Below are 14,057 nucleotides of genomic sequence, written 5' to 3' on the forward strand. Positions count from 1 at the left end.
CCGGACTGGGGCACGAACCCGTGTCCCCTGCATCGGCAGGCGGACTCAACCACTGCACCACCAGGGAAGCCCTGTCTTCCTCTTGGTTGCTTTTTAGAGTAGCTTATTATACATCTGTGTATTCTGGTCACTGCTGGGCACTGTTTCAGGTAGATAAAAAGGCACTATCCCTGTCCTCAGAAAGTATTGAGGGAGTTGTTAAGGAGGAAATTTGTTTAATTTCCTTCTGGAAAATTATAAGAATAAAGTAGATAGCTATACCAAGTCAGCATGGTCTGGAGAGCAGTTCTCAAAGTGTAGGGACCTCCAGGGATCTCCATGACCCTTTCACGGGGTCTACCAGGTCAAAGTTATTTTAATAATGATACTGAAAAGTTATTTGCCTTTTTCATTCTCATTCTCTCACAAGTGTCCAGTGGGGTTTTCCAGTGACCATGACATGTGATATCACAACCAATTGGATGCAAATGTGGACAGGAGAATCTAGCTGTTGTGTATTAAGCCAGATATTGAGAGATTTGCAAAATGGAAAACAGGGCCTCTCTTCTCAATAAATTTTTTTTTGGAAATGTAGTTTTTTCTCATAAAAATGTTATTTATGTTAATATACCATCTTCTTTTAAACTAAATTAGTAAATATTTAAACATTTTCTCAGTTTTAACTTCTAATATATATACACATATCTCTTACATAAACAAAAGCTCTTGGGGGGTCCTCAGTGATCTTGAAGTGTGTAAACCTGAGAACGCCAAGTTTGAGCATCACTGATTTAGAGGTAGCCTCACTCAGACATGAAGTTGGATTTGACATCCGCATGAGGCTCCCTCACCCTTGTTTTCTGTGACACTACCAGGTCAGTGCCTGGTATCCTGCCTTCGTACTCATCACAGAGCAAGAGGCTTCCTGGTTGAGGGAAAGGCTTCTGTCATTTGGGGCATTCCCCATCCTTCTGCCTCCACACTCTAGGGACAGACAGCTTGGATGTCTCCTTCCTGTTTGCTTTTCTCAGCCTCAGCCTTCATGAGTCTTGTATCCATATGGTGCTCTAGTCAGAGTACCCAGGGGGCTGCTTCATCTCACAGCCATCTGGACTAGAGCCAGAGGGATTTCGGATTTTCGTTTTTCCGCCCCTCAGGGATTGATGTTCTTTGGCCCCTTTTGCTCTACTCACTCAGAACCCTAGTTTCTCCATCCATCCCTCCAAATACAGTCACACGTGGTCATTATTGATTGTTTTCTTCTCCCTGTAGAGAAAGATGATTATTGAAGATGAAACAGAGTTTTGCGGGGAAGAGCTGCTTCACAGTGTGTTGCAATGTAAGGTAAGGACTCGTGGCTAGAGCTGGAGTTGAAGATTTTGTGTGAGGGGTTGTGCTGGGCTTTTCTTGTTCTTTTGAGTCAGTTGTGGGGATGCTGAAGTTTAGCTAAGATTTTTCCTTGAGATCAGATAGGTAGCTTGGTACATTTCTGTGAGGTGTCCTTTTTCCTAGTGGCTCTTCTGCCCTGTAGTGTTGTGCTATCACTGTGATCTGTAGCCAGGAAAGGAACCACTTAATTTCAGTGGGTCGGTTCATTGTAATCCTGAAGGGGGCCTGGCATGGTGAAAGGTTCGGAATCATTCTGTAGCATCAGATAGAGCTGAATTCAAATCCTAGTTTAGCAGCTTTTTATTTTTCCTGTGTGACCTTGGGCCACTTGCTTTAGCTTCTCTGAGTTTGAGTTTCCTCATCTATAAATTGGGGAGAAAATACTCACTTCCCAGTGTTGTTGTAAAAATTAAAAGAAGTAGTTGGTGTTACCCTCCCCTTAATGTCTTTTGGCCTGTCTTTGGGTCAGGAAGTGCATTGCCTGGGGCAGAATGAGCCAGGGAAACTCTGAGGAGGAAATGGGTTGGAGAAGAAGCAAGGCCTCAGACTAGCTTCACAGAGCTTATTTTTCTGGCAGGCAGAGTGTTGGGAACATCCTTAAGGTGACTGGAACTCAGGTAAAGTGAGGCTTTCTTTTTTCAGAGAGAATATTAGAGAACGGAGAAGGGTTCCCTCCTGTGTGGTAGGCGCCCTCAGAAAACTCTGGTCTTGGTTTGTCTACCCTCTCTCTGGGTACCCTTCATATCAGAACTCTGGTCCCTTGGGAAGTTGCTGCTGGAGTGGAGAAGCAGATTTGTTATGAGGATTACTAGTGCCAGGAGGTGACTCTGTGCCATTTATTAACCACTTACCATGTGCCAGGCACATGCTTACTTCCCTTTTATTTTGTACCACTTTACAGGTGAGGTAGTTGAGGGTCAGTGATTGAGTGACTTGTCTAGGGTTACACATCTGGTCATTTTAGAACAGGGATACGGCAGGAGCCTAGCTCTTCAGAGGGCTGTGAATCCGGCCCCTCAAGCTCGTTAAGACACCTGTTTCATCCCAAAGGGTGATGCTCACCTTCAGGTTCTGATTCTCTCTGGGCAGAATGTGTTTGATGTCCTGGATGGGGAGGAGATGCGGCGAGCTCGGACCCGGGCCAATCCCTACGAGATGATCCGAGGAGTCTTTTTCCTAAACAGGTTTGCTGACATTTCCTTCCCCCCCACCCCGATGTACACTGTTCTTCCTTTTCATTTGAGCCTTAGCTCTCCATATGTCTGGTACTGAGGCACACTTTTCTGTCTTGCTTTGTTGCAGGGCGGCAATGAAGATGGCTAACATGGATTTTGTGTTCGATCGCATGTTTACAAATCCGAGGGACTCTTATGGGGTGAGAACAAGATTTTGCTTCTGAATTCATAGTGCCAAATGAGCTTGAGCTTCAGTGGTTCGGAAATTGCCATTTGTGCAATGCTAGGAGAGTATTCCTGCTAGGTGATAGAGATGTATTTTGTGAAAGAGATATATTTTGCTTTGAGCTCTTCAGGTAGGGTTCCACAGTGCTTCCTGTGGTCCCAGGAGTGCCCCAGTAAGCAGTTGTCTCTAGGGCTTCAGGCCCTGAGTCCCACCCCCAACTCTGCAGATCCTGCTGCTCACTCTAGTGGAGGCAGCAGGGCTTGCAGGGGTGGAGAAGGGGCATTCCTGACAAAGTCAGCAGCTGTGCATCTGTAGGCCTAGGGAGCAGGGAGATGAGGCCATGAACTAGAACACAGGCCTCCCTCCTGCATTCATTAAACGTGTATTTATCAAAACCCCTACTTTGTGCCAGGCACAGTACCAGGAATATAATTTTGAAGGAGATAGATGTGACCCCTTTCCCCATGGTGCTTGTGTTCTGGAAATTCTGGTGGACTTGAGAGCTGATAAGGGTACAGGGTTGGGGGTTTGTAAAGCCTTTCTGTGCTCATTGATGTGTGGAGTCCAGTTGTCACCAGCGAGCTTTCCCCTGCCTTCTTCCTACCATGGATGAGGTAGAGTCTGAGTACAGTCAGCCCTCCGTGTCTGTAGGTTCTGCATCCACGGATACAGAGGGCCGACTGTATACTGCCATTTTATATAAAGGACTTGAGCATCTGCAGATTTTGGTGGCTGCAGGGGTCCTGAAACCAATCCCCTGCAGATACTGCGGGGTGACTGTATACAGTTCTTACAGTGAGTGTTCCAAGTTGAAACTTGTGACATCATCTGATTTGGTTGCTTTTTCTGGTATGAGAGGGCAGTACTCTGGGAAATGTTTGAGTGTTGAATGAAATGTGGGCATCTGGGGTCTTTCACTGGTCTATTTAAAATGAGTATTGTGTCTGAAGATCTAGGCTGTGTTCAGTGAGGGTTGAGGGCGGGCATAGAGTGCAGCACTTAGTCGCAGGTGGTGTCACTTAGGTTCATACCTTCTTTGGGTCTCAGCTGCCTCATCTCTGAAATTAGCCCTACTAACCTGCCAGAGGGCCAGGGTAGGACCAAAAGACTCTTTTAAGATTTGTTCCAGCTCTAAAATCTGTGTTTTCAAACATGGCCCCTTTGCCTTTCTGCCTCTCTGAACAAGCTTTGTGTGGGATCATAATTACCAGTCTTTGGGCCCTTCTCAAGAAGTGGTGGAGCAAAATGATTTTCTACTTTGCTACATGTCATTTTTCTGATCACAGACCCTCCATAATGATAGAGAAAGAAAAAAGGAAATTTCATTCTAACATTCCCTTCAGGGTTTCAAAGCATTTTTACCCAGTCCTAGAAAGTTGGTTCTCTCTGACAGTGAAGGGGCCAGGAGGCAGCTGTTCCCAAACCTGTTTCTGCTTCACTCACCCTCCTTCTACTAGGCCCTGATTATCCACTGCTTAAAGAAACTTGTTTTCCAAGTTCTTTAATGTTTCGGCTTCACCCACCTGACTGCTTCTTCAGTGCTGGCGAAACTGGTAGGTGGACCCCTCCAGTCTTTAGTTATTTTTCTCTCCCAGGTCTCCCTCCCCATTTTACAGTACCAGCAAGCTGCACAAAAGGGCTCTTGGAATTAGCATCTTGAGAAAATTAGGTTGATATAATGTTGATTTAATTTTTTGAGCTCCAAATGATTTCTTTTAAACCCTGCCTGGCAAAGGAACTCTGTCAAGCCGCTGGGAAGTCACAGCATCACTTTGGGCTTTTGAATGTTAAACGCCTCCAGCAGCTGGTATCTGGTTATTGTCTTTCGCTGTCAGGAAAATGAAGTAGGCATCAGGGTTGTGCCATTCAGTTCGAGGGTGGAGATATTAGTTACATAGGAAAAGGCAGCCGTGTTTGTGATGCTTCAGGCAGCTTCTTGACTTGAATTGATTGATAGTGGCCATGGAGAATTGCCCTTTCAGAGATGTTCTTCTGCACTCCACTATAAAAAGTGATTTCTCTTCAGCTCCTAGTGTTTTCTTCTCTCTTTTCACCTCTGTTTTCCCCCAAGGACCAGAGTGACAGCCAAGCCCGGCAGGCTTGGTGTGTTTCTCAGGCGAGACACTCTAGAGCACTCCCAGCAGAGCTGGGAGTGGTGGAAGCCCCAGGCACATGCCCAGGTTTGCCAGGGTCTCAGTGGCTCTTGGATCAGGTGAATTATAGAATAAGAGTGTGGAGAACTTGAAGCTTGGGAAAGTGTGAGGAGGTTGGAGGTGGGAAGCCAGAGGGAGGGTCTCTATGGTTTTTCAGTGTGTTTCTGCTTCTGCAGGTTGTGGAAAAAGGAGAAAAGAGGCTAGGGTAGGGAAATAAAGAAATCATAAACAAGAATTGGAAGGGACAAGGGAAAGAAGGGAATTTAGATTCTTTGGCTATATGGAAGCATATTATAAACCAAAACGTTTTGTGAGGGACTTGTGTGCTTGGGGTTATTGTTGAGGTAAGAAAACATTGGCTGTGAAGCGTAACAGGAGACAAAAACTGAATAATGTAGATCTTCAAGTTTCAGTGCTGTCTTAGAAGAAATTAGACAGCACTTACAAAGTGCCCGCTGCATGTGCAGCACAGTGCTAGGCATTGCAAAGACGAAAGGATGGAAGGGACCAGAGTTTTGACTCAGGAAGCTGGTCTAGTTGAATATAATGTTATCCTACGTTTGTTTAGTATTGTACAGTTTCTAAAGGTCTTTGACATATGGTACTTCATTTAATCCTCTAATAGCCTTAAAAAATAACCTGCATTAGTCCCAGTTTACAGTTGAGGAAGCTCGAGCTTAAAGACATAAATTATGGACTTGCCTTTGACTGCACAACCAGTAAATGGCAGAGGTGAGAATCCCAGATGTCCTTTCTATGAAAGGACCTTCTGGCTGTGGCCTGTGAGGGTGTGACACATCTATCTTGAAATCACAGAACAGATCATATTTATGCCCTCTTCTTGGAGGTGAGATGCTTTCATTGATTCATTCCCTTTCCTTCTCCCAGTCTTCCTTTGGGCCATCTGCTCACCCAGAGAGGCTGGAGCCTGGGGCTAGGACATGGCCAGTGGTGAGGAACAATGTTTTCACTCTTTCTAGCATGTGCAGGCCTTAAAATTGTGACCCCTGCCTCACTACCACTTTGCAGCCTGGGAAGTGCCGCGTAATATTCTCAGCAAATGCCATTAGGTCTTTTTGTGTGTGTGCAAATGAATATAATCCAAAAATATGAAAATTGATGGCTCAGGAACAAAAGTATGCTAGGGTGGAGTGGCAGGGGTAGGGGAGAAAGAACTGATATATCCTACCATGCTGAATGGGCTTGTCACAGGATAATGAAGTTTATTTTTAGCTAAAGTCACTTTCTCCTGAGACTTTTTCACTGTTTTGATAAAGGTAGATAACCATCATCAGAGGCAAGGCCCTTGTCACCTATAAAGTGACTGGATCATGAGCATCAGTATTTCCATTTCTTTCTTATAACTGTTTCCCCTGAAGCTTTCTGATCTTTATCTAGCAGTTAACAGAGCTCTGGACAAGCAACCAGCCATGCCAAACCTGTACAGAGAGAAGGCTGAGCTGCCTTAGCCCCTTTCTGCTGGATGTTCATGAGGGTCCCCTGCAGTCACCCCCTGTAGAACTCAACCTCTTGTCACCAGTGCAGATGGTTTATCCTTTCTGCTGTGGAGGGTTGGGACAAGTAGAATTCATTTTCTAGGGCCCAGGTGTGTAGAAGAGAAGTGTAAACACACAATCTAGGTCTGCATTCAGCATACATTTTATTTTATTTATTTATTTGGCCGTGCTGCATGGCTTGCAGGATTAAGTTCCCCGACCAGGGATCGAACCTGGGCCACAGTAGTGAAAACCGGGAATCCTAACCACTAGGCCACCAGGGAACTCCCAACATTTTAGATTAAGAGTTAAAGCCACTCAAGTGGCCAAAACTATAATCCAATAAAAATACAAATGATTATTGTAATTTAGTTATTCCTTAGGTGGGTGGGTGCTCTGATAGCTGCCCGGAAGCTGCACACCATTGTCTCCTGTTCTCTCTACCTTGTCAGCTCCCAGCTGTGCACCACTCGGGCCCTGGCTAGCAGAGGAGCAAAGGCAGGAGAGGGAGGGGATGCTAAAAAGGAGGAGACTCAATGCACTGTGGTATCTTGGATGGGGTCATGGAACAGAATAAGGGCTCTAGTGAGATCTGAATCAAGTCTGGACTTTAGTTAATAGTAATGTACCTGTGTCAGTTTCTTAGTTTTGACAAATGACAATGTAAGATGTTAATAAAACTGGGTGAAGGGTATATGCGAACTTTATTCTCGCAACTTATCTATAAATCTAAAGTTATTCCATTACAAAAAGTTAATTGGAAAAAAAAGGGAGAGCCTCAGAGGAAGGGGAGAAGGGAAGCAGAGGCTATGATCTGGAAAGATAGGCCCTGTGGCTGGGAGGGGTGATGTGAGAGCCCCTCAGACTTTGGTTGGACAGGAAGGCCTGCATCTAATGGTCAGGCTGATGGGATTCTGATTTAGCTTTGCTGCGGACTGTCTGTGAACAAGTTGCTTTGTGTCTTGGGGTCTCTTTCCCTATCTGTAATGTGGGGTTAGAACATCTATTCTGCTCAGTGGGACTCTTGTAAGGCAGGATATGGTGAGGAAAAGATGCTGAGAAATAAAAAATGCACACTTAGGTGCCCATTAAGATGTTTTTATTAGGAGTCTAAGCTAGGCCTGGTGGGTTGAAAGGCATCAGGAGTGTTTTGAGGTGGGAATGGGCAAAAACTTTGGAGGGCAGTGATCACAGAGGACACATTTCTGGGCGCTTGTGGCTCTGGCCACAGGAACTCTGCATTGTGCTTGCTGAAGGGCTTATTTTACTCCCCCTGCCTTCTCTTTCCTGCTCCCCACTTAGCCATCTTTTTTCCCTTCCTCCCCTGACTTCCACTTGCCTTTGCAGAAACCACTGGTGAAGGACCGGGAAGCTGAGCTTCTATACTTTGCTGACGTCTGTGCAGGCCCAGGTGGCTTCTCGGAGTATGTGCTGTGGAGGAAGAAGTGGCACGCAAAGGGCTTTGGAATGACTCTGAAGGGTCCTAACGATTTTAAGCTGGAAGACTTCTACTCGGCCTCCAGTGAACTCTTCGAACCCTACTATGGTAGGGACGTGGCGGAGGGTACCAGGGGCTATGAGAGTTCTCTTTGGAGACTTTAGGTCAGAAGTAGTTATTATCCACTTGCCTTGTTTTCTTTCCCAGGTCTCTGAGTCTGAGGTTCCCAGCCAATGTCATGAAGGTCTCAGTTCCCTCTAGACTGTCCCTTTTTACCCCAGGCCTGTGGGTACAGGTTAAATACTCCACTAGGCAAACTCTCATCAGAGCCATATTAATTCCTCCTTTCTTCTCTTGTGGTGACAGGAGATAATGGAACTGCCTGATCTCTGACTGAGAACTGGCAGGTTATTAACACATACAAACCCACACCCATCTCCAGCCAGCTCAGCAACCCTCCAGCAGTTCCCTCCACTCTGGCTCGCTTTTTGTGATTCGGCAGCAAATCCTGAGTCCTTTGCTAACAGTTCTTATTAAGAAATTGTTATTGGTTCCTAAATGTAGGTGCTTTAAACACAACTTTGATCTTGAATATGAAGACCTTCTGTTTCAGTTGATGACTCTTGGCTGGTCAGCTCCTTCTGAACTTTGCTTTATTATAGCAGGGCACTGTTTTTGCCTCCTGTCCATCACTGCAAGGCAGCCTTGTATGATGGGTCCTTCAGTGAGTTGCTCCTCACAGGGGCTTTTCTCCTGGGCCTTGAGGTCCACCTGGTACCTGTGTTCACAGCCCCAGAGAGCTTGTGTCCCAGCTCCAGGGATGCACAGGGCAGATGAGCTAAATGTGAATCTTGTGTCTTGTCAGGTGAGGGTGGGATCGATGGAGATGGAGACATCACCCGCCCGGAGAACATCACTGCTTTTCGGAATTTTGTCCTGGATAACACAGATCGCAAGGGTGTCCACTTTCTGATGGCTGATGGGGTAGGTGACCTGCTCTTCATAGGGTGGTGCTTTAGGGATTTATCATGTTAGAGGCTTGAGAATTGGTTTTGTTTGTTTTGGTTTGGTCCTTTAGCTGCCCTGGAAGGGCAGATAGTAGGGATGTGTGATGTATGTTTTTATTCTTTTTGTGCATCTTTTCAGTGGTAACTTTGTAAGGCTACGATGTTGTGGGCATCTTTGCTTGGAGCAAGTGGACCTTCTCAGCTCACTTCTTCAAAGGGCCTTGGTTGGCTATGAGACATGGTGAGAGGGGGGCCATGACTAAGATGAGCTAGGCAGAGCTGACCAGGAAGAACATTCTCGTCATTTGTCACCTGGGTGCTGCTCCTGGTAGAGGCTGTCTACACATGGCCGCTCCTAAGCCTCTGGATGGGCTAATAGGTGACCACATAACCAAAGGCAGCAGCTCAAAGGAGTCCTCCGGGACTCCACAGGAGGCTCGGTCAATCGCTGGGCTAAAGTGAATATTCAAGTCGCCTGTTTCTTGGGCAGGTATTTGATGTATAGAGGCAAGTCCCCTGCAGCTTTCTCACCTAGTAATCTGATGCTGCAGGTAGTCTTTTCTGGAATGAGCCACAAATTAGTATAGAGGAGGGTCAGAGAACATCTTGCAGTTGCTCCAGGGTCACATGGCCAGAGTTGAGAAGAGCCTCTGGAGCCCCTTGGGTAGCCTTTCAAGCAGTAGCCCTATGGAGAGGTGAAGAAATGTTTAGGATATCAGCACAGGATCTGAACATGCACCTGGCTCGCCAAAGCTTTGTGCACAGCAGGGGACAAGAGATAGACAGGATTGGGTGGAGGGGAGGGAGGGGTTGCTTCACCTGTGCTTGAGGGATCTGATAGTGCTTGGGAGGTAGGCAGCCTTGCAGTTTGTCAGCCAGAGTGGCAAACTCAAGGATTGTCCTTCTGGCTTAGGCAGCTTAGACTGGTGAGCTGTGTGGGTGATTTATTTGTTTGTCTGTTTCCCCTATAAGCAGGCATGCATTTTAAGAAGAACTGTAAATCTGGAAGACGTTGCTAAACATTTTTGATTCTGGAGACCTGGCCAGGCTGGGCCCAGCTTAATGGAGGCCAGCCTCTTTACTTTTCTTAATTATTGTGATGAAAAACACATAATGTAAAATTTACCATTGCAACCATTTTTAAGTTTACAGTTCAGTAGTGTTAAATATATTCACACTATTGTGAGACAGAGCTCCGAAACTTTTTCATTTTGCAAAATTGAAACTCTGTACCCATTAAACAACAGCTCCCCTCTCTTCCTATCACAGCCCCTGGCCTCCTTCACTTCTGTGTGAGCATGGCTGTCTGCTCCTTGCTGGGATCTCACAGAGAGGGAGATCACTCCAAGAATAGCAGTGTACATTCTTTGAACAAACACCCTGGCCAGAGACACTGCCAGCTGGAGGGAGAGGCTCCATGATCTTGGGACAGGAAAGGGGGTTTTGTGAATAAATCCTTGGTCCGCAGAGAAAGAGAGATTACTGTGACTGTCAGAGTTATGCTAACTTTTCTCCTGTAACCAGATTGGGGCCTGTTCGGTGGTCAGCCCACGACTGAACGAGCCCATGCAGAGTTTCAGGTCACATGTACTCCCTGGGTCTCATTGGATTCACCGGGGCATTCAGTCTCCTATCTTGTAGTTGGCCTGTGACTAGCGTATTTTGCCTCTGTTCTGCCGTACTCTTCCGTTGGATTCCCACGTGAGTTTTAAAATTTTCTGGACCATCTCCTTGGAGGAGCAGACTTGGTTCCATCCCCGGGAGTGATAGAGCAGGAAAACAGCACTGGCTCAGTAGTCAGGCCTGGGTCCCAGGTGCTGTCTTCACCACAGTGAGCCATGTGACCACACCAAAGAATCTAAACACCAAGCTGTATCTTTGTCAGTCAGATGGTGGAGATCAATGAAAACACTTAAAGAAATCTCATGGAAGATGAGGTGGGGGTGCTCTTTTCAGTCCTTATCACTTCTGTTTTCTACCCTGATGCTTGTGCTCTCATTTCAGGGTTTCTCAGTGGAGGGACAGGAGAACCTGCAGGAGATCCTCAGCAAACAGCTGCTGCTCTGTCAGTTCCTCATGGCGCTGTCCGTTGTCCGGACAGGTGACACTTCCTCTGCTGTCTCCCCACCCGGACCCACCTCTTAGAGGCCCTTTTGGACAAGAGCATGTATAGGGGTTGGCTTGGAAGTTAAAAAACAATCTGCCTATATTAGGTGACAGGTGGCTGAATGAGGAATTTAGGGGAAAAAGTGCCATAGAATCCCCAAAGTCCCCTCTAAAACTGAGTCTTTCCCTTATATTGCCTGTGACTTTAATGGACCCAGCTCCTGGGTCCCTGACTTCGTCATACTCCCTGAGACTACCTTGTCCACCTTGTGGAATGGAAGCTGCTGACTGCTACCGGTGTTTTCTCTCTCATCTAGGAGGCCACTTCATCTGTAAAACCTTTGACCTCTTCACACCTTTCAGTGTGGGGCTCATCTACCTGCTGTACTGCTGCTTTGAACGAGTATGTCTCTTTAAGCCGATCACCAGCCGTCCTGCCAACTCAGAGAGGTGAGGCTTTCCTCTCCATTTTAATCAGACTAGTTGGCTCAATGTTAGAACAGCAAATCCTGGTGCATCTGTGGCATGACCACTCAAGCTACATTAAAAACCTTGACTTAAAAAAAGTGATTGGAGCCAAGAGGAGTCAGGATTTGGATTTTAATGGTTCTTCGATGTACCTGTCAGCCTCTGCCTTCTTTTCCACAAACCCTATTCACCACACTTACGTGGGCAACCCTTGGCTTGGCCCGGGAGAGAGAAGGAGACCAATAGAACTGTCACCTGGAGGGACTAACTAAGTGGGCCACTAACCAGAGTCACTGTTGGCATCCCAGGTGGGACACAGTGTCTATACACGATGTGAGAGAAGATGTGGCCAATCCGAATTTCTGAGTGGCTTGTTAAAAACACAGATTTCTGGGCCCTGTCCCTGGAGAGTCTGATTGTCTTTAACTTAACAGACTTCCCAGGTGACGGTGATGCAGCCAACCTGGCACAGGGCAGTTGGGAACCACAGCCATAGAGAGTAGAAATACAGCCCAACATAGAAAGAAAGGATTTGAGGTGAACTTTGCAACACACAGACTGTGCTGTTCTTTGTGCATAGACAAGAGCTTCATGACTCAGCAAGAGGATTGGGGAAGGGAAAAGTGAGGGAAGCCCTTGCTCAGTGGAGTGACAGGGTATCTCCTGCCAGGTATGTGGTGTGCAAGGGCCTGAAGGTGGGCATCGATGATGTGCGGGATTACCTCTTCTCAGTCAATATTAAACTCAACCAGCTGCGGAACACCGATTCCGACGTCAATCTTGTGGTCCCCTTGGAGGTGATCAAGGGAGACCATGAATTTACTGACTACGTGATACGGTCCAATGAAAGGTAAGCAAACCAATGTGTTTTTTTCTTTGTTTCTTTTTTTTTTTGCTGGCACCACTGGGCTATCGAGAAAGACCAGAGAATGAAGGACTGAATGACCGGCTCTTGGTATCACTTTGTTAATTTTGAAAAATTGGTAACTGGGATTGGTCTGCTCATTCCAGGGCTCCCTGGGACTTTGGGTACCTTGAGGACTTTCATCCTGCTCCCATGCCCTGTCACAAGGGTGGCCAGTGGGAGCCTGGCTGGCATACCCCTGCCCATGGGAGCCTGAGCATGATAGTGAAACCTGACAGAGAGCAGACTTGTTCTGTGTCCTCAGAGGAAGGAGTAATTTCCCTTTAATTGCTTCCATTTGTAAAAGGCCATCATAGTTTGTTGCCCTGTGAAGTCCCCTGGTTGGAAGCAAGAGACGGCTGGAAAGCAAGTATATAACATGCTTTGGAAATTTCTGTTACCAAAGCTTTTGCCAGTCCATGAGTTCCCCAAAAAGGCCATGTGAATGCTGGTTTTTGTTTTTTTTTTAACCTTCATTAATTGTTTTCCCCCTTCCCCGTTATTGGTGATAATTTAAAGTTGTGACAGTTGGCTCAGTTTGCTAAGTGGGCAAGCCTTATTGAACAGTTTTCTAGATAGGTTGGAGAGTTGTATAGTGGCAATGAATCAATAGAAGTGCTTTCTTAGGGCAGCCAAACAGGTGTTGTAGAGGTCATTTCTAAGAGTACAATCCCAAGTCTCCCAGAGAAGTTCCTTCCATGTCCTGGCTATCGTAAATAGAGCTGCAGTGAACATTGTGGTACATGATTCTTTTTAAATTATGGTTTTCTCAGGGTATATGCCCAGTAGTGGGATTGCTGGGTCATATGATAGTTCTATTTTTAGTTTTTAAAGGAACCTCCATACTGTTCTCCATAGCGGCTGTATCAATTTACATTCCCACCAAGAGCGCAAGAGGGTTCCCTTTTCTCCACACCCTCTCCAGCATTTATTGTTTGTAGATTTTTTGATTATGGACATTCTGAGTGGTGTGAGGTGATAGTCATTGTAGTTTTGATTTGCATTTCTCTAATGATTAGTGATGTTGAGCATCCTTTCATGTGTTTGTTGGCAATCTGTGTATCTTCTTTGGAGAAATGTCTATTTAGGTCTTTTGCCCATTTTTGGATTGGGTTTTTTTTTGATATTGAGCTGCATGAGCTGCTTGTAAATTTTGGAGATTAATCCTTTGTCAGTTGCTTCATTTGCAAATATTTTTTTTTTTTTTTTTTTAATAATTTGTTTTTGGCTGTGTTGGGTCTTCGTTGCTGTGCGCAGGCTTTCTCTGGTTGCGGCGAGCGGGGGCTACTCTTCATTGCCTTGCGTGGGCTTCTCATTGCGGTGGCTTCCCTTGTGGAGCACAGGCTCTAGGCACGCGGGCTTCAGTAGTTGCAGCACGTGGGCTCAGTAGTTGTGGCTTGTGGGCTCTAGAGCACAGGCTCAGTAGTTGTGGCGCATGGGCTTAGTTGCTCCGCGGCATGTGGGATCTTCCTGGACCAGGGCTCAAACCCGTGTCCCCTGCGTTGGGAGGTGGATTCTTAACCACTGCGCCACCAGGGAAGTCCCATACTGTCTTGATTACTGTAGCTTTGTAGTACAGTCTGAAGTCCGAGAGCCTGATTCCTCCAGCTCCGTTTTTCTTTCTCAAGATTGCTTTGGCTATTTGGGGTCTTTTGTGTTTCCATACAAATTGTGAAATTTTTTGTTCTAGTTCTGTGAAAAATGCCATTGGTAGTT

At 46.2% G+C, this 14,057-nt stretch overlaps 1 protein-coding gene across 5 annotated transcripts in view; it reads left to right on the forward strand.

The window, feature by feature from the left end:
• Positions 1 to 14,057, forward strand: part of CMTR1 (cap methyltransferase 1) — a 59,686-nt gene that overhangs the window by 16,126 nt on the left and 29,503 nt on the right. For 3 of the 5 annotated variants that reach the window (XM_007127496.4, XM_055079518.1, XM_028478772.2), the window contains exons 6-14: positions 1,252 to 1,323; positions 2,458 to 2,552; positions 2,671 to 2,743; positions 5,811 to 5,873; positions 7,766 to 7,964; positions 8,722 to 8,840; positions 10,868 to 10,964; positions 11,287 to 11,419; positions 12,108 to 12,287. In XM_007127496.4, the coding sequence (XP_007127558.1) occupies positions 1,252 to 1,323; positions 2,458 to 2,552; positions 2,671 to 2,743; positions 5,811 to 5,873; positions 7,766 to 7,964; positions 8,722 to 8,840; positions 10,868 to 10,964; positions 11,287 to 11,419; positions 12,108 to 12,287 (1,031 nt within the window). The remainder of the gene's footprint in view (positions 1 to 1,251; positions 1,324 to 2,457; positions 2,553 to 2,670; positions 2,744 to 5,810; positions 5,874 to 7,765; positions 7,965 to 8,721; positions 8,841 to 10,867; positions 10,965 to 11,286; positions 11,420 to 12,107; positions 12,288 to 14,057) is intronic. The other 2 variants (XM_007127497.2, XM_055079519.1) reach the window with 1 other exon arrangement.

This window comes from Physeter macrocephalus, chromosome 18, assembly GCF_002837175.3.
Source record: "Physeter macrocephalus isolate SW-GA chromosome 18, ASM283717v5, whole genome shotgun sequence".
NCBI lineage: Eukaryota > Metazoa > Chordata > Mammalia > Artiodactyla > Physeteridae > Physeter > Physeter macrocephalus.